At 38.4% G+C, this 19,616-nt stretch overlaps 2 protein-coding genes and 1 long non-coding RNA gene across 3 annotated transcripts; 1 reads left to right on the top strand and 2 right to left on the bottom strand.

The window, feature by feature from the left end:
* Positions 1 to 1,451: 1,451 nt before the first annotated feature.
* On the bottom strand, positions 1,452 to 10,713 carry LOC113668724 (protein Wnt-16). The gene is made up of 5 exons (XM_089192254.1): positions 10,566 to 10,713; positions 10,330 to 10,447; positions 9,963 to 10,201; positions 9,571 to 9,881; positions 1,452 to 3,115 (listed from the first exon to the last, which is right to left on the bottom strand). The coding sequence occupies exons 1-5, from the start codon at positions 10,615 to 10,617 to the stop codon at positions 2,654 to 2,656; spliced, it is 1,182 nt and encodes a 393-aa protein (XP_089048380.1). The 5' UTR covers positions 10,618 to 10,713; the 3' UTR covers positions 1,452 to 2,653.
* Positions 10,714 to 13,968: 3,255 nt separating this feature from the next.
* LOC113668722 (U8 snoRNA-decapping enzyme) lies at positions 13,969 to 19,538 on the bottom strand. Its single transcript, XM_027184675.2, has 3 exons — positions 19,347 to 19,538; positions 16,142 to 16,432; positions 13,969 to 14,826 (listed from the first exon to the last, which is right to left on the bottom strand). The coding sequence occupies exons 1-3, from the start codon at positions 19,485 to 19,487 to the stop codon at positions 14,623 to 14,625; spliced, it is 636 nt and encodes a 211-aa protein (XP_027040476.1). The 5' UTR covers positions 19,488 to 19,538; the 3' UTR covers positions 13,969 to 14,622.
* LOC113668723 (uncharacterized) lies at positions 14,677 to 17,201 on the top strand. The gene is made up of 2 exons (XR_003446027.2): positions 14,677 to 14,844; positions 16,740 to 17,201. It is a non-coding gene; the product is annotated as an uncharacterized LOC113668723 (long non-coding RNA).
* Positions 19,539 to 19,616: the final 78 nt, after the last annotated feature.

Below are 19,616 nucleotides of genomic sequence, written 5' to 3'. Positions count from 1 at the left end.
GGTTAAATTTCTTTTTAAACACACATCTCTCTCTGTGAGGATCTGCTTTTTGTCTCATTCTTTACAGCTGCACTGTCTCTTTAACATTTGACTCAGTACCTCCTTGATCAGAATCTTCGTGAAGCTAGCAGGTGGCTTTTTCCCTGAATTAATGTGAACGTCGTCCATTTTGAGTTTTTTTAAAAGCTGGGTGCATAATTATCTTTTACCTGTACCAAAATCTTACGAAAACATCACACACTTTTGCAATTGGAAAGAACGCTTGATATCTTTTCCAATTCCCAGTTTGAGGTTGAACGCTAAGGCTGTAGTCAGAGCACCAGTGTTGTCCATCGGCCGAAAGCCGGCATAATTAAACTTCTTACGTCGCTTGTATCAGTAGCATGTTTTACTGTTTATTGGTCTCACTGCAATCCTTCCGTTACAAGAGGGGATCTTGGTCATTTTCTAGCTTTGAAAGCTGAACTGGATCTCCCTTCTTTGATGGAGGCCTCTTTTCCTTCCCCCCCCCCCCTCTCCCCCCCTCCCCATCTAAATACCGAAATAGTTGTTCTTTTGTTCAAGTAGTGTTGCAGTACAAAAACGTAGTTTTATTTGAGAACCTGCGTTGTTCTCTGTTACAAACATTGTAGCCTTTCAACCGGAGAAATACATACTGCAAACGGTATTAGTAAATATGGGACAATTCTGCATTTTCCCACAGTGAGTTATTGTTAAGATCCCTCCCCTTTTTGTAATAAGCCCCCCGGCTGGGAGCCCTAGGAAAAAGTCCCACTGGAAATTATCAGAGGGTTTACTGTAAATGGATTTCGTAGCGAATTTCTCATCCCAGGTAAACTGCAATTAAAGAAATTCCAAACAAAGAGACGTCAGTTCATGATTGTGAAATCTGCCATCATACATTACAGTACTCGTGCACAAAGTTAACTCATCTCTTCAACGATGGCCATAACCTATCTATTCTTTCATAGCTTTCTTCTTTGATTTAATGATGGTAGATCGACTTCTTACGGCTTCTCAATATAAAGGATAGCCAAGTCTGTGAATCACCAGGATGCCAGGACGCCCTTAACAAAGCCGGAAAAACCAGACAATTTAATTGAAGATACTTTTTTGGCTACAAGTATTGCAGAATAGACTTAGCAGAAGCGTTCTGGGAACCGTTGTCTGAGAAAGTGCCTCAAAGCAATACAAATGATCTGACTAAGTTAGTTTTGTACCTCAAAACAACCGTTAGCGGTGATTACAATTTGTCACGCGATCATACACTGCCAAACTCTTCTTTGAGACTCATTTATGATCTAAAAGTTCGCATGCCGAGTTATTACAACTCTTGATAAATTTTTCCCATTGAACTAAGTTGACTTTCGTCAGCCAGTTGACACAGACGGACTATCGCGCACTAGAAACCCTTAGCCAGTGTTCACGGCGCATTAAAACGAAACGGCACATTTCCGAATCTAATTCGTTTTATTTAACAAAATAGCTGACAAAAAAACACAACAACAACAAAAGTACAAATATTTTGTTAAAAATTAATTTTAAAGCAGCCAATTTGTACAAATGAACTAAGCAAGAACTTCAAGGTTTCCTATGTGATAAAAACTCGACATAACTTTACACCATATATTATCGATTATTGTCTTCTTGCATGGACCGGAAATGGGCAAGAAGCGAATTGATAATGATATCTCAAACTTGAAAATGTTTTGAATTAAAAAATATCGTCACCAATTAGAATGTAGGTGGCTTAACCGTGTATCAGTTATATCACTATGTCATTTTGTCGATTGCAAGCGGAATAAAATAGAGAGGACGAATAAAAAGAGAAGAATGTGTCCCCTGCTCTGCCCATTATAGTAAAGTGACCAGCATTAAACTGGCCATGTATCCCTTAAAATGATCAAATCAAGCCATTTACGTGCTACTGGATATAAATAACGTACACTACATGCAAAATGTTACACAGTACCTGACTGACATTTATAACAACAAGAAAATTGAAAATATCGGTTACAATAAGACGCTGTACTCCACGCTTTTGCCTTGAAAATTTTCGTTTGAAGTACTGCGTCTGTTAATTTGCTGGTTACGTATGTGGGTTTGTTGTTTGCTTTTCTGACAGTCTGCCGACTCAGTGTCTTTCTTCTGCTGCCTGTATAAGTCTGTCTTTCTCTGCCTGTCTGTTTGTCAGACGGTCGTTTGGTCGGTCGGTTAGTCAGTCGGTCAGCCAGTAGGTCAGTCAGTCGGTCAGTCAGACTATTTAAAAAAATGAAAACCGTAGTATCATTTGTATTCCACCTCATTAGTTCACTTCTTTCTTACTGCATTAAACTAGACATTATTTGCAGTTAACAGAGTCTAATAAATTACTGATAAATTGCTGATGCACAGCTAGTTTACGAGATACGTAGTTGCTGAGTAAAGTTTCAACTCAAAGCATAACTGTTGTTGTTATTCATTGACATTCCCTTTCTTTTGTGCTAAAGTGGAAGTAGGAAAGTTCCAAGAGTAAAGACGAACGCGGGCTTTTAGCCACCATGTTAATTCATTTCACTTCCTGATTGTTTTTAATTAATAAATAACTTATTAAACTATAAAGTTGATCTCCACGGGGAAGAAAATTGCTGCTAAAAGAGGGGAATCTTGACGGTTACTTGCAGGTGTGCCGGTCATAAATCAGAGGGCACTTTTCACAGGTCACAACACAACACCATACAAACTTGCAGTTGCACCGTTTGACTTCTCGTACCTCCTGAGTGTTGTACCCTCCTCCGCAGCACAGCATATCACATCGGTCTCCTCCTAAAGACGTCTTGTTACACACCCGGCCAGACGTGCCTAAGATGCCCAGAGTCGGATTAGGATTACAATAGTTTGGTGACCGGTCGATGTACACCAACGTATCTCTGGTAATCTTTAGTCGTTTCTGCTCCTTTCGCCTTATGCGTCGCTTTCGTCTGTTGTAAACTACTTGTACCGCATTCGCGTACCTAGCTTTTAAAAATTCTCCGACTTTTTCGAAGTTCGGCACAGTTTTCCAGCATGTTTGCATGGTGCAAGAGCCAGAGACTCCATGGCAACGACAGCGATCACTTACAAGGGTTTGAACGGCCTGCAAATAACAATGTTAAAAATGTTTAAATGAGCAGTGGAGATTTATCCTCTATTTGTTTATTTTGCCATTTTCTAATTATAATAAATCAATAGAAATAAAAGAAATTACATATACATTAATATAATACAATATAACTGACAATCTAACATGTGGCGAGGTGAGAAACCAAGAGGCTTATGTGCTACAGGCTCCTAAAATTTTACAAACGTGGGGTATTAGGGCGTAATTTAGGTAAAAAATATTGTAGGTTAAATGGGAAAGAACACAAAGAACATACACATAAAACAACAACAATAGCAGGCACTCAAATAAACATCTAATAGAACAGCTCGTTTGAATAGGAAAAAAAAAACAAGAAAGAGTCAGCTTAGGTGTAATGTTAGCAATTTAGACTTAAACAGGGGAAGTGTGCCAACATTCTGGATTCCTATATTCAGAGAATTTAAAAATCTAGGTCCTTGGAAACAAAACGTAAACTGTCCAATATTTGCTCTGCAATGAGGTATGTAAAAGGAGTTGTATTGTCTGGTGTAACATCAATGAATGCTACTAGAAAACAAAAATAATATTTTAGGAGAATCGGGAAGAAGGCCTATCTTGAACAAAACGTACTTTTTGATATAATTCTTACTACCGGCCAGACAAATGAAATTTAAAAACCTAACACAATGAAACGAGTACAGGGTTAATCACAGTATCAATCATTAAAATCCTGCCTTTCACTGGACCAAACAGCCCTTGACTGTAAGCACTCTGATGATACAGTACGGTTAACTAGTATGCCGCAATGAAAGAACCATTCTGATTGGTTCTTTAAGCGACAGACCGCTTTCGATTGGCGTTTTTTTAATATCGAAGGTGTTAAAGAATACGTGTGCTGAATTCATTCATTCTTCTCCAAACTAGAGCAATTTACTTGAAGTGACGAGTTCACTTAGTTCGGATGACATACTTACAATCTCCGATGGCCCATCTTACCGGCTGAGAAAACAATATCTCGGTATTACGTTTTATCATCGTATACTGCGCAATAAAACCCGTTGAATGATCAAAGATAGAAGAAAAAAGATAACAAATGTAACAGATACCAAAATTTTAAGAATTACAAGTTTGGTAAACAGTTATTAGATTCACTTGAACGATGACTGGTCTGACAAAGTAGACAGATATTAATTTTGTTGCTGAAAACAAATGCCGTGTAAAATCAATTCAGGGGTATAGGACACTAAGAGTTATTTCACATGTTACAAAAATTATTGAATTTTGCGGAAATATAGGTAAACTCTAAAGTTTCTTTAAAGTTAGTCACTTTCAGGATATTCTGTTCACAGGACGTTCTGTTTTCCCTCAGCTTATTGTCTATGACTCGAAATAAATTAGAACCGCTAGGGATTTAACGAAGGCAGACACAAAGTGTGGGTGTTCAACCCACTACGCGGTCGCCTTCAAGATCCACGCTCTTAGTTATGCTCGCTTTGCGCGCCCCCTCTGAACTGAAAATAAAATAAACGGCTGTAGACAGACTAGAGTTGGGCAAGATGATATACATTAGGTAACTTTTGTAAGCACGTTCGGAAATGTATTGAACATAACTCCCGAGATAGTAACCTGCGTTCAGCATTTTCTGCAGTTTTTCATTTCACGAACCTAAGCAACAACCGAGCCGATGTCAGGGCAGCGATCAGATATGTTTTGATTGCAAACATTGACAAAGTTATTCGGAAACTTAAAGCTGAAGTTTTGTCTCTGTAGATAATGGGACAAGTAAGCATTGTGACGCTAAGGAGGTCGAAAAAATTCTGATTCCCCATGAGGAATCGAACCTCAGACCTTCGGATTCCGCGCCCTGAGTCCCCTTGAGGGGACTCAGAATTTTTTTCTTTGCTCCACGCTCGTGATAAGACGAAAAACATCTTTCTTTACTTCTTTACCGAGCTCAAAACTTACCATCTCTCTAATTTCTAACTACAAAACTTAATTATGTTTTGAACAATCCTATTTGTGTTTTCTGTAAAGTCTAGAGTGATTGGGAAAGCACGCGCTTGACACTTTCGACATTGCCGATCCTAGCAGTATGCAGGACGCGTTTCATATGAACTTCGTAATAAACCTCGCTTACCGTGGAGTCTCTGTGGCTCAGTGGTAGAGCATCGGAGCGCTCAGACCGAAGGTCTGAGGTTCGATTCCTCATGGGGACTCAGAATTTTTTTTCTTTGTCCTACGCTCGTGACAAGACGAAAACACATCTTTCCTTATGATTATGCTTTATAAATTGAATTTTCTCCCCAGATTGTCGTGAGCCTCTAAAAGCAAAATTATCAACCACTTTTAGTTTTCTTTTAATTTCATCTTAAAGTATGAAATATCACAGGAGTCAGCAACAAACATTGCTGCATAGAGGAAAAATATGGACCGAGGTTAAATTCTGACCTTGGACTAGCGCTCACCACCTTTCGAAAAATCGGCCCCAGGCGTTTATTGGAAACTAAATTTATTATATAAATAAAGACTCAGATTTTGCGATTGGAATTTCCCACGGCGTCACTCTCTTGACTTTGAGTGACAAGCTCTTCAAACCGATCATTTACAAAATTCCCGTCAAATTCCAAATCACTCTAGGAGCGGCCAAAAAGAGATGATTTGTCTTTAATGAGGAGATTAATTCCAAAGGAAAACGGCTGAGAAAACAAATAGCAAGCCGACCAGATTAATAAATTAGTTACGATCCCACACAACAGAGGTGTTTACATCTCCCACATCCGTGTTTTCTGAGTCGCTGTCGTCAGAACATAACGACACACCTATGAACAGTTCGTTCCATCACGAATGTTAAAAGTTCCATTTGCACCCCAATCTCTACCCATTGCCCCACCCCCTGCCCTCACGTTTCCGTTAGACCCAACGATAGTTTGTACTTGACAAAAACAGTAAAGGAGTAAACAAGTGTCACCCTAATACTTAAGCTGTCTCTCATTCTCTCTCTCTCTCTCTCTCCCCCCCCCCCCCCCCTCTCTCTCTCTCCCTCTACAACATCACAATGATTTTGTCATTAAAAATTAGCTATGGGTTGGAACTTATAGGTCACGCAACTGTAAGGAAAATTAAGTGGTTCTAACTAATATTCAATAGGAAACGTAATATTGTGCTTGAGAGCTTTCAACCAACAATAGCAAAGCTACATGCGTTTTACGTTAGAAATTTCTGGAGGTTTGTCCAGCTCGTATGCAACGAGAAATTACCGCAAAAGACGGCTTTATAAAGACTGTAAACACAACTCAAAAAGGAGAAAAAAGGTTGGTTAGTTTAACATTTTTAATTTCAATTATTTCCGGTAACCAATAGTCCAAACGACTTTACACTAAAAATTTATATTTTATGCGTATTGTCTCACTTAACTTTGCCTTAATGCCAAAACGTAGAAAAGCAGTTGGACAGTTGGACATGAGTCTAAAAATTAAAAAAAGGAGGTTTCGTGTCCTGACATTTGCTTCCAGTCTGACTATGAACACAAGAATATTCCTTCGACCAAATCACTACTTACAACCTATAGCCTGAACGGAATTCAAAAAGCGGTAACAAACAAGAAAACGGTTGTGTTGAATCAAAACAAATTTTTAGAGCAAACCACGATAACTCTGAAGTCTTCAAACCGTGCAAGGAATCGTCACCTCAATCGTACACCGACTGAGTGCGTCTAGTTGTATAAGTTGTACGTGATATGTTCCGAATGCGGCCACAAACCAAACACTGTTCAATATCCGACATCGGCAAGGCATTCTTGTTGCCGCCTCATTATCATAAGTTAAGTAAAAATCTTGTCTATGTACACACTACAGAGTAATTTGACAGCACAAGGCGCCGGCCGCATCATCTTGCTACGTGAGTAGCTACAACTAACGTCAGAATGGCAAGCAACGCATTATTTACTGCATTGTCAGAAATCCAAAAAATATTTTGACTAAATGACAGCTGCTGACGATTTTGTGGGGCGACAAACGGCCTAATGGCCGAGTGAAGAGCAGCACTTGATACACACGCTTTTTCAATAATGTAAACAACAATCAAATTCAAACATAAATAAATACTACACATTAATCCCAACTTCATGTGTTTATCGGTGACGGAAACCGCAACTACAACTGAGATAAGGTGAATTTCGCAAAGAACAAAAAACACCGGTGGATAAAGTGCTTTTAACGGACCTATGCCAATCTAAAATTGATTAAGTTGAGAAAACACCCCATTTCTTCTACCCTTGTTACCCGACATTTCCGACATAATCAAAATATAACATTTTGTTCCTAATTGACATGAACCGAAGTTCCATTTGCTCTAAGACATGATAGCTCATCCATAATCGTTTAATTTTAATGAATCTAGACTACGGAAGAACTTTGAGCATCAGGAAACCGAAAACGTGCTTTAAAAAGATATCTGCTGTGCCAAAGGAAAACTGCTACATGATTTGTCGTCATTTCAACATATGAGTTTGATATTTCTAGTATTAAAGGACCTCCAATTATTTTGTCTCCCGTTAAAGTATGGACAGAGGGAAAATACGTTATAATCACATTAAGTTCAGAGTGGGGTTTGATCCCTTTGTTTTCTTTGGCTGGAGGTCAACCTAATAAGAACAATAATGAAACGAAATTCATTTTACCAAATGGTCTTGAGTCTTGCTGAGCTTTTATCAATGGCCCGCCAATAAATACAAACTTAATGGCTTTGAGCGTTAAGTTGAAGTTGCTCTAGTGTTCTAAGCTATAAAATAAGAACGAGTAAGCGATAATTAATGAACACATGCAAAATCCATTGCGTTGAAGTGCGTTGTTCTGCTGTTAAGAGGAAACTGAAGGCAACACATGATAAATAGCTTGTCGAGGGAGGTACCTCTCCAGATTTGGAGAGATTAAAAAGAAGCCACTCAATCACGCTAACATTATCAACTAAAAGAGAAATTCCAAATTCCAGCGATGTAAGTCGAGGAAGACATTAGAGTCGCTTTCTGTAGGCCAATGGTGAAAGAGAAACAAGATGTAAGGTACCACTGTTGTAATATCCGCGTACGAAATTGAACTTTAAAACCACTTGCAAAATCGTTTACATGACTTTTTCCACTCGGATCGTCTAATGTGTTTAACAGCTAATTTTGCGTGTGGGGAAAATTGGGGGGGAAACCAGCAAAAAACTTGTGAAATGTCTGGAATTGAAGATCGCCTACTGACAAACCAACTTTAATTTGAAAAGCCGCAAATAACTCTATTCTTACTCATAAAATCCAAACCCTGTTGCAACAAAACTTTCTAAAGAATTTTACCACGCCAACAAATTATGTGGAAACTTGATAGGTTATTGGCTGATCGTGTCTAGCTTGAAAATATCATGAAAAAACAAGTATAAGTAAATCGTGGTAAGTCCAAATCATATATTAGGCCGAAAATACAGCGCCTAATACGAATTTTCGAGTTCTGAAATGAAAAAAAATTCCGAGTTCCGTTTAGTGGGCTGCCATCGAACGTCTGTTAAACTGTTTATCTTGTGCGTACGCAAAATTAATGGCCCATTGGACTCACTTAGTCAATAAATGACTCAATAAAAATGACAATCAAATAATCTTCCACATGCTCATGAAATTAAGAAGATGACCGATAAAATTACCAGCAATATCTCTCCCAAAATAAATGCTATTTACAAGTAAACTGTTTTGCTCTGTTGATCGATGAGGATTGAACCTTGTGTCCTTTTCGTATCAAATTTTACGTCAGACTGTTTTTATTTGGAACTGAACACCATCATATGTTAACGTTACATCGATCTCGAACAAAGTAATCTCACTTTTCCCACGAGATTTTCATGCAAGCCGCCCAGGTTCCTTCTTTCAAACAATCGAATAGTAATTTTTAATTATGCAATTCTAATTCGTCTTTGAAAAAAGAGAATGTGTTATGAAAGGAAGCCATTTTAAGCAATTAAGAGCAATTGAATACTGGTCATGAAGACTATTGGAGCTGTTAGTACATTCGTGATTCTAATACTTGAAGAAATAGATATTCTACCTTTGATTTTTTTTTTCTTATCGTTATATGCATGAAATTTCGCGAAAACTGGCCATTTCGATGAACATTTGCAGTCTTGGCCAGTTCCGTTTCGAACTTATGTGAGTTGAAAAGTACTCCAAAAAAATTCCTAAACCTAAAACCTGCTCGAACACAACATTCTAAATCGCTTAGGTGACATTTAAACCCAACCATCTTATGTTTCCAGATTTTCTCGCAAACTTTCGGATTAACATTCTTTTACAAGATAACACTTTATTTTATTTTCTTCAAACTATTCGATGGTGCCTATAGCCTTTAATCTAAAATGTCGATCGAAGATTGTCAACTTCATCAGAAGGCTGATAACTGCACTAACATATTTAAACCTTGGTAAGAAGTGTGCTAATGACTCACCAGTCTACCAACATGATTGTTATGAAGGTTCATTGCATGTCTTGCCTTCTTCCGTAAACGTGCCTTCTTATCAGAACTCGTGACACCTCGCTCGTTCCGTTCAGGTGCATCTACAAACGTCTCTGACAACCAGACACCAAACTTCACGTCATCATTGCAGCCTCCCCACTCCCATCCTCTGGAGGGCTGCTTTCTTTTCCTACGAGTTTCACAAGCACATTCACTGAGGTTGCCAAGACTGCATGACCTGCTGGCCGCGTGTACCACACCAGCAGAAGTTATCGCGTAAATGAACGCAGCCTCACGACTTCCTGTCACAGAAAAGAGGGAAACTTGAAGCAACGTCACTGACGCACAGTGAGAAAAGTTACACTGAAGATATTTGTACTCACCTATGTTAATAATTCCACCGAACACTGACGAGGAATTTGTGGTGGAGCAATTCCATCGTTCTTTGGCAAACTGGTTTTGACACTCACCAATTCCAAGCTTTGCTCCACGTCTGAGGGTTGGAATGAGGTCCGGTTTGGACTGACAGACAGTCATCTGCTGAGAGGACAAGCCAGGAACTCCATAACAAGTCGTCAGATTTCCACTGCTTCGGGTGCCCAGCGCCGAAATTCCCATCCACCTTCAAAATAAGGCAAGAAACTTTTCATCAACTACACCGCCACCGCTCATGTATTTGTCCATCAAATTGGAAAAGCTTCTGTTTTTGATTTTAATGAATGGAAATGCATGAGATAAAAACGCACTAACATCCAACTGGCAGTGGTCCTGTCTTGGAAGAGGACCAACATTAACAAGACAAAAACGATGGATTCGTTCCTCTCCATACTTATACGAGTTTCTCTTATGAGGCCCACTGTTCTGTATACTAAACAAAAAAAAAATGATGAAAACGTAAATACAATTTCACACGTGATGCAGCTAGTGGTCGGTTGGTCCTTTGCTTTTATATTATTGAAGTTCACGGCTAGCCAATTTCATTTCACCTGTCATCGCTAATGAACAACAACATTCCTGATTGGTCGCCCAAAATGACATCAATCGGTTAATGGTGACGTATGGAAAAGTGGAAGGACATGTGTCGTTGACTGGTCATACTGCCTTCCAAATGGAAACAATTTAACAGTACAGTTTGATTTTCAAAAATTCCCGTCATTTTTTCGCCCTGCCATGTCCCAAGAAAGAATTGACACATCAACGACCGGGCATTTTGGCTGAAAAATGCAACCCGGTTAATACCTCTAATAGCTAAATTTCCGCTTAAAGTATTTATCGCTTGACAATGATTGTTTGTTGATCGCAGAGGGTGGGCGGAGGTAAAGTAGCTAATTACAACTCAATTGATCAAACGAGGTGACCTCAACAGAGCCTCAAGACACTTCAACTCGTATCTTCCCAAAATCAGCGACAGGGATGAAATGAGCGGTACAATATCCACCCACTCTTTAGGTTTCATCTAGTATCAAAATGGATCTTAACGAGCTGTTCGACTTTTTGCGGCACGGAGAGCGCGAAACAAAAATCACGTCAGACAGAGCAGATTCCAATCGTTTTTCACACGCAGTTCTCAAACGTTGTGAGTTATTTTTCCCTTTCACGAAGCAAGGTTATAGAAGTGCCGATTGATTACAATAAGACGGCGTTTCTTTTTCACAATTAAATGTAAAGTACACAGACGGCAAGTTAACCTTTTTACACAAGCTCCCGCCGTAGTGTTTGTTCGCTCTGCATCTTTACGTTGTTTTAGGCGCGTTTAATTATTCAAAGAGTGGCCGGAAGAATGAGGTCGCCTTTTCCGGTATCGATAGCTAAAACGGAACATGGGATACATAACACTGGCACAAATTTTGTTCCAACGGAGTGTTTATAGAGTGTGTAATCGGTTTAACGCGAGGCCAGCTTAAAATAATCTATCTTGAAATAAATTTATCTGAGTCAATGAGGCTGTTAAACCGCTGATATAAAAATAATCTCATTGCGCAGTTTTCGTGCGTGCCTACTGTTCCACAAGTATTTGTATCAAACGGATTATTTTACTCTAGCGTCTGTAATCATCACACTTAGGTTTAAACCAAGATAAAGAGATAATTGAATAAAAGGGTTTCCTTTCAACAAGGCACTACAAAAGAGGGCACAAAATAAGATCGCTAAAGAGATAACGACAATTAGAACCATCACAATAACATGCGTCAAAAATTAATTTCCGTATGGGAAGTCTAGCTGAACGACAATGGATGTTTCAAGAATTGCGCTTCAGCGAAATGTTTGATTCGCAAAAGGTTGAAGTCCACCGATAAATGAATTGGTAAAAGCACCGTGGGAAAAAAGGCAGGAGTGTTGATTAACCTCACAGGAAGGGTCGAATTTTCCGCTTTTTAGACTGTCTCGGATGTAGTTTATCATACTCCACAATGACTACTTCATCAACTTCTTTCGAAAAAACGAAGAGGAGGTTTGTTTTCCTGTTTTGTAAAGGTGTTAGCATCCTCCTCACGATTTCCAGCAAAAAACTCTTGACCCTTGGTATTCAAACTCTAGAACTGAGTTAATTGTCGCCTCACGCCCACTCTACTACCGCACGCCATGTTCTCTATCCATGCTGTTGTCGCTCAGTTACCACACTAGACTGGATTAGAGGCAAAACCCGACATGCTCAGATGGCCAAATAATAGCAAATAAAACAAGAATACTTAAGTTATCAACTTAAACCAGTATCAATTTAGTGATAGGTCAGTTCGTTGTTCTCGGCTGAAAAATTCATGGTCACATCAACTCAACAAGGTTAACATGGCCACGCCTGGAGAAGGTACTGACTCATTGAATTGATTTTTACTTTCAAAAGAATAGTGCGCTTCGAAACCTACTAATAGCAACATAAAATATGACTATTTAGTACAGGTTAACCTCTTGACAATTATTGTGTATACTGAAGTCAAGCTGCGAAAAACAGACCGCATAATGCCATTGTTGATCAAGGCCCTGCTCTACAAACTAAGCTCCAACTTTGTCGATTTTTTCTTTGTAGACTTAGTGAGCGTTTACTACTCAGAGTCTGGTTAACAACCAACTCGAAACCCAGAGCAAAGAAAAAACTAACAAAGCCGAATTTGGTTGCAGAGAGAATGAAAAACCTGAAATTCTTAAACATGGTTCAATGGAAGAAAAATTGTATGAGGAGGAAATAGAAAATATAGCAATCCTGAGCCATCTCTCTTGTTCTATTTGGCGCTTCCGACATTCCTGATACTAGCAGTATCCAAGGATCATGTAACACACGAACTTTGTAATCATGACGATGGGCCGGCTTACTTAAGTGTTCTCTGTAGATCAGTGGCAAGAATATTGGGGTGCAAAATCTGAAGAGACGCGGTTCGATTGAGGTGATTCCGCACCTTGCACTCCTGTCCAAAATGAATTAGACCTTTCCTTACGCACTCAAGATTTTACACTAGCCCCATCATTTTTCAGTAAGTTAAAAAAGACAAAAGCTTGGTCGGTGGTAAAAGAGGAAGAACTTCTTCACACAAAGAGACAGCTGAAGGAAAGGCAAGCCCATTTAGGGAATGTGAAAGCGAGTCACGCACACCACAAAACATTACCCTGAAGAGGTACACACTTAAAATGTGGTTTAATTGTTGTACATTCTCGGCTGAAAGCCAAAAATCACATAACCTACGCGGTGAAATACTCTTCCGACTATCTTAGTTCTATTTTAGTACTGAGACTATTTTTAAATAATTAATTCTTAAACTTATTTCACGCCTAATGTATCATTCAATCACGCAGAGCATTTCCACTTTACCACACCGGCAACAAAAAGCACTCAGCCTTGAAAGTTAAGCCTCTGATAAAGAATTGTTGGTGAACTAAATTTCTATTTCATGTAACAAAACCGACAACGCGAAGCCAGGATATCGCGAGTAACGCATGCGCGGATCCCTCGCATAGCTGAAGGAGTTTAAACTGGTACCTCATGATCCCGCAGCGCTCATTTTTGTCAAATTTTTATCAATACACTCGTTTATATCAATTGAGTAAAAAAATTCGTTCTGTAACGAGGATAAAAAAGGGAAGCTATCAAACAGTCACAGACTACCACAAGTAATCAGAATCGAACAGCTTCAAGGTTATTATTTTTAGCAAAAATCTTACGCGCATTACAAGGCAGCGATAATTAAAAAATACCTAACCTTAGATCCGTAGAACTCTAAGAAGTTATGGTAATGATCGCACACTTCAGCGGTAAAATTAATCGCTAAATTAGCCACTAAATTGCGTGTTAATTAAATAACAGGATTTTTTAAAGGAGGGAGGACGCGGTAGGGAGGTGCAAAAACAAGCTCAACAAACAAACATACGAGAAAACATTGACACTGATTTCCAGACACATTTCACACTTAATATCGTTTATTGCCGTTTATTACCGTTTACAATAAATGCACGTATTTGTTATCTTTGGATTAAGGAAGAGATCAACAGAACCAACATCGCACAATGGACCGGCCAATGAGTTCTAGAAATCAGCTGTTTTCGTTTTTGCTACTGGCAAAAAAAATTGCCTGCGGGAAACTTTAAAAAGCTTTTGCAAGTATCATTTGCATTTGGAATATACACACGGTTATATTACAATAATAACAATAATAATATCATCATCACAATAGTAAAAAATAATAATTTAACAAATATTAGTGTTCACTGAAATTCGTCTTGTGAGTCGAATCGTATGAGTAATACGGCCATTGTTCTTCCGTAAAACGCTGTTCGTTCGTGATAAAAACGTGCTTTGCGATTACATTTGCATCTTTTCCAAAGCAGCTGTGGAATATCGTTTATTAAGCTCGCAAACTTAAAAATGGACCAGGATAAACGTCCATTTTCACAAGGTTTTATCGAAACTTCCAGCCTTCACCCACGCATCAAGCCCAGAATTGATTGCATGTCCACTCCTCCTCAGAAAAGTAATTGGCACTATCAAATGCCGTTATCTTCTGAAATTAGTTCCACATACCTGTACTTCCCCGGCAATATCAAACACTGTTACTGTCACAATTTAGCCGCCGACGCTGGAATTGATTGAGAGAGTTGCACAACTTCCTTGATCTCCTCTGGAGTTAATATCCCTTCGTGTTCCAAGCCGATTAACAGCTGTTGTCGGGAGTTTCCTACAAAGTCGTGTCTTAGAAATGACGGAAGCCCTCCTCGTTTGTCTCTTAAGATGTACACTGGACAGCGAACCAGCCCGAGGACCTACCAACAGACAAATAAGTAAGGTTTGAACTCACAGTTCAATAATAGCAAACATCGCACTCAATCGGAAGATCTGCATATATATTCTCATCGAGTAATTTGAAACTCAAACACGACAAGTTCGAGAAAATGCTTTGTAAGAGAGAAACATGTCTCAATGTCTCTTTTTTTGTCACGATCCGAACATAAGTAAAGCGAACTTGAAATGCCGCGCGTACGAGCTAGTTGCACCAGTTTTTCATGGTGTGAATATTTTACAGGGATAATACCCTCCCGGGAGAGGTGAACTTCAAAACTATTTCTTGTGTAAAAGCACAACAGAAGAAACCTTCGCCGATTAAGAAAATAATTAACTTGACAGAGAAATGCGCTTTCTTTAAAAATCACCATAAAATTTTTCAGATCATGACTTTGGTCGTATAGGTACAGACAAGTTACAGCGGAATGTGCACATTTCCTCACGTCTGTCTTATCTGACCCTGTCAATGCACCGGAAAACATTTTAGATTAATGATCTCCTGGTAAGAAATGCTTAGCAAGAATTCATTCTTTTTCCTCCAATGGGAAACGACCCCGATAGTTAAGGATTGACTCTCAATCTCTTTATCCAGAGTCAAACGTGACAGCCATTAAACAATGCTGTGTCTCTCACTTAAGTATTCCGTTGAAAGGGAAACAGTGAAATTTCTGCCGTCTACGAAACTACAGTAAAAACGATAAGAGACTTTTTCTTGCTGGAATGATTTACTAAAATCTTGGGATAAATTTCTTGTGACTACTTCCACTGAGTTTACCTTTTTGCCTCTAAAAAAAGATTAAAATTAACCTCTCCTAAATTACAATATCTTCTGAATTTGAATAAAACACACAAATCTGTCCACCAAAGGGCGTTATCTTGATATAACAAAAGAGAGGCAAGAAGAATTACTACATTGGATCTTGAGAGCTGACAGGTCAATGAATCCGTTGTTTGAAGCACATAAAAGATGGACATTGTAACTAAGATATCTAACGTGAAAAACATAAATCTTTTGCAATGGACTGCTGAGTCTAGTTGTATTAAGGGCGGATAACGCTATCCAGCGGATAAATCGCTATTCAACAGAAAGTGTTCACAAAACGTAGTGCGTTATCCACCGGATAGAGATTCATCCAATGGATATCATCATCCACGCTTCAAACAACCCAGGCCTGGAGTTAAATAATAATAATACAATAAGTTTTCAAAAAAATAATACTACTTCTAAACTTGAAAAATGTTTCAGCATTAATTGTTGTGTGTATAGGGTGGAATTCAAAAGAAAGACTGACAAACCTCATAACCTAAATACGGTGCCCCTTGTTTCCTTGTCTCAAGTTCTAAGAATTGTTCTAATGGAACATTTTTGGCAAAGAAGTGAAGACAAAGTTTCTTTGTGATGTCCAGTTCTGACACATACTCTTCATACAAATGAGAGATCACATAGTTTTCTTTAGTAATGTTGACAGGATTTGTTGTTTCTCCAAGCTCTTCTACAACCTCTCTATTAATGGCAGTCTCTAGATCTTCAAAATCGTCCACAAATCCTCCAGGAAATCCCATTCGGCCATCAAAACGAAGCTGCATCTGAGGAAATGCAAAAATAACCTGACTGTTGAGTTCTGACAAATCTGACGAGCCGTAAACCCACCAATTTTTAAGTTGAAATAGAGGACTTCAAGTAGTTAAGCTCTCACACCAGAATTGTATTTCTATTTTGCAACTGCTCATTAGTACTTTGTTCACGGGAGCAGGAGTCATAAAGCACCCTGCCCTGTTGAACATACCAGTTGCAAGCTCATTTCTATTCTGGTGATGTCATTAATCATTTTATTTATTTTTATTAATCTATTTTTCCTTACTACTTACCTTACTAGTGAATTTTTTCTTCTAGAGCTGATTGGCTCGCAAAGAGGTTATCAGCCATGCACTATTCACTTTGGAGAAGGTAAAGAGCAAACAGTAGCTAAAAATTTGACTAACAGTAGATTGTTTCAGTAAATGAGGCAGCTCTTCCAAAAAATTCATAAATGTCTAATTGACAGCAAAATCTTATTGTGGCGGCATCAGTATTCCACTACAAAAAAAATCAAACTTCCCATAATACTTTAATCTTTGCAAAAATAGTTAGACAAAACCTCAGGTTTTGCATCATTGGCAAGAAATTACACTAACTGACAAACTACGCTAGGAAAGATTGAAAGGATCATCCAAAATTCACAATAGGACTTTTTGCTGTCAATCATTTTTGTCGTAAGAAATCTACCCCAGCCACAAGTGAGCTTAACATGGTAAGATTTCACCCATTTAGTTTCTGATTATATGTTGATATCTTCAAAAATAAATGATTTTAAGGTCTGCTAGTTCATGAGCTTATGTAATACATCTTAAAAAGCATTCGTAAGAGTGTTGGATATTCTCCCTCCTACGAAATATCCATTGCCATTATTCAAAAATTCCAAAATTAACATCTCCACAATTACATGTAAATGTAAACTCCCAAAGCAAGAATCTGCATCATTTTTCCCTCACCAGTCCAGCCATAATTCTGCCACTGGCACTTATACGTTATGTTACTTCAGTGTAATAATGTGAATAATGCAATAGATAAAGGCAGAAATTTGCTGAAAGAGCTCAACTTAAAATAAACCACATGTTTACCCAAACCAGAACTGAAATAGCTGAGCCAAGCTACAACACCTTATCAAAAGGATTCAAAATATCCTTCCCAAGGAAAATTAGTTTGGAATGAATTTGTCAATGGCAAATGTGTCATTACATGGGTTGACATAATATCCAAGAACTATTCTTAGTCTAATAATCCTTCAAAAAATGTCACTCAGGAAGTTAAAAATGTCAGCTATTTATTTACAATGAATTAATCAATGTTTCTTTCATTCATTGATTATTTGAATTCTCCAAAACAATTTTTCTGTTGTAAAAAGTTGAGCAAAGTTTTGAGTTCTTTCATGAGTCAAACCCTTTTGGAAAAAAAGTGTACCCTGTGTCTTGAGTGCAGCTCTTGGTGGGTATTCAAGACCACCAACACAGTTTTTCTACTATGAACCTCCCAGTTAGTAAGTAACATAACAGATACTGACAAGATACTTTTTCTCTGAGTTTTCAGAAAGTTTGAGAACACTACACAGACGTGGGGCTAGAAAACTAGGCAGATTTTGTAATCAACATGATGACCCTGCTGCAGATATAGAGAATAATACATGGGTGTGCATAGATATGGAATTCCTCATCAAATGTTTAACCCAATAGCTCACGCGTGAAATGTCGAGTTGAACATGAGAAGAGAAATTTCATATCTACAAGCATCTACATGTATTATTTTGTTTATCATATAAACACAATAGCCTTTTACTGAAGAGAAAAGTCAACCTTATTAATGAATCAAAACAAAAGGATCAACACTCCAAATAACAATTGTAAAGTGCATTGGTACACTCACGTTGTAAACATGCATTAAATCACTACAAAAACAAACAATGGGCCTAATTTTCAATCAACAGAATTCTGAGTTATTCAATAGGTTCTTACTGACTGAATAAATCCTTCAAGTACATGACAAAAAATCGGCCTGTGGCAAATCTTTTCTTTGCTGACTTTCATTCTCAGCTACAAGAAATGCCTTCACCAACTTAGCCACTAAATACATAACTTTCTGTTTTACTTTTTGTATTTTGATTTTCCTCCCCTTCTGGAAAGTTTGAACATCACTGTCTGAAAGCAATAGACAAATTTGAGTGTTTAGCAGCCATAATCCGAAAAAATGCTGACAAACAACAATAGATTGAGAATGGTAAAGGCTTTGCCATTCATTCATCAACCTGACCAAAAGGCGCCAAAGGCAAGTAATGTGACGGCAGCTGAATGGTGATACCAAACACATATAACAAGATACAGTATTTTATCACGTGTGTTGTTACGGCTTTTCTCAGGACTGGAAATCCTTGTAGAACACCGTAGTTTATATCACAAATTGGATTATTATGTCAACTTCACACGCTATTGTATGTTGACTGTATGCTCTCCACCAATCAGAGTACTCAGAGTGATTCTAATGTATATATATGTATATCGATTGAATGTTGTCGACCAATCAGATTTTTCAGAGTAAATCTAACATATAATAATGGACGTAACTGGCGTATCCTTTTATCAGTCGATGAACAGTGTTCTTTCAAACCTAAGTCCACAATATCAGTCAAGTGTTCATGCATACGCCTGATTTGCTCTGAAAAACATTAGTTAGCGATAAAGAGATCTTTCCATTACTACTTGGCAGGTGAAATCATATTTTCATTAACTTCTGTGCTAAATGAAGACTAAAGGGGGGCTGTCCTGGTGTACCGGTACACGAGGGAATTCCTTTTGTTTTCATAACCATACATGGAGTTATGACGCAGTTCGTTAATGTTTACTTCTTTTGTGTGCCGGTACACGAGGACACAACCACTAAAGGGCACAAGCATGACTAACTGGTACTTACCAGGACAGCCTGTTTCAGTGGATAAAAGCCAAAAAGCTTTTCTTCCACAGGCGAATGTAACATTACATGACAACAGTGCTTGTAACCTTGAAGAGCCAAGGAATTGGCGCGTGAAATAACACTCATACCGCATGGAGCCATTATACAATTGCTAACTAGCGACGGAAGCCATCTTGAATTTTTCGTTAGCGAAAGACTGGGGGTGAATTTTCCAGCCCATTTCCCCGGCGGGGCGTCTGGGTTCTCCATGGTGCAGCAGGTGCTTAGCTA

This window comes from Pocillopora damicornis, chromosome 13 (genome assembly GCF_964200805.1).
Source record: "Pocillopora damicornis chromosome 13, jaPocDami1.2, whole genome shotgun sequence".
NCBI classification, from domain to species: domain Eukaryota; kingdom Metazoa; phylum Cnidaria; class Anthozoa; order Scleractinia; family Pocilloporidae; genus Pocillopora; species Pocillopora damicornis.
Note: the sequence above shows the minus strand (reverse complement) of the source record. Positions and strands in the feature narration are given on the sequence as shown.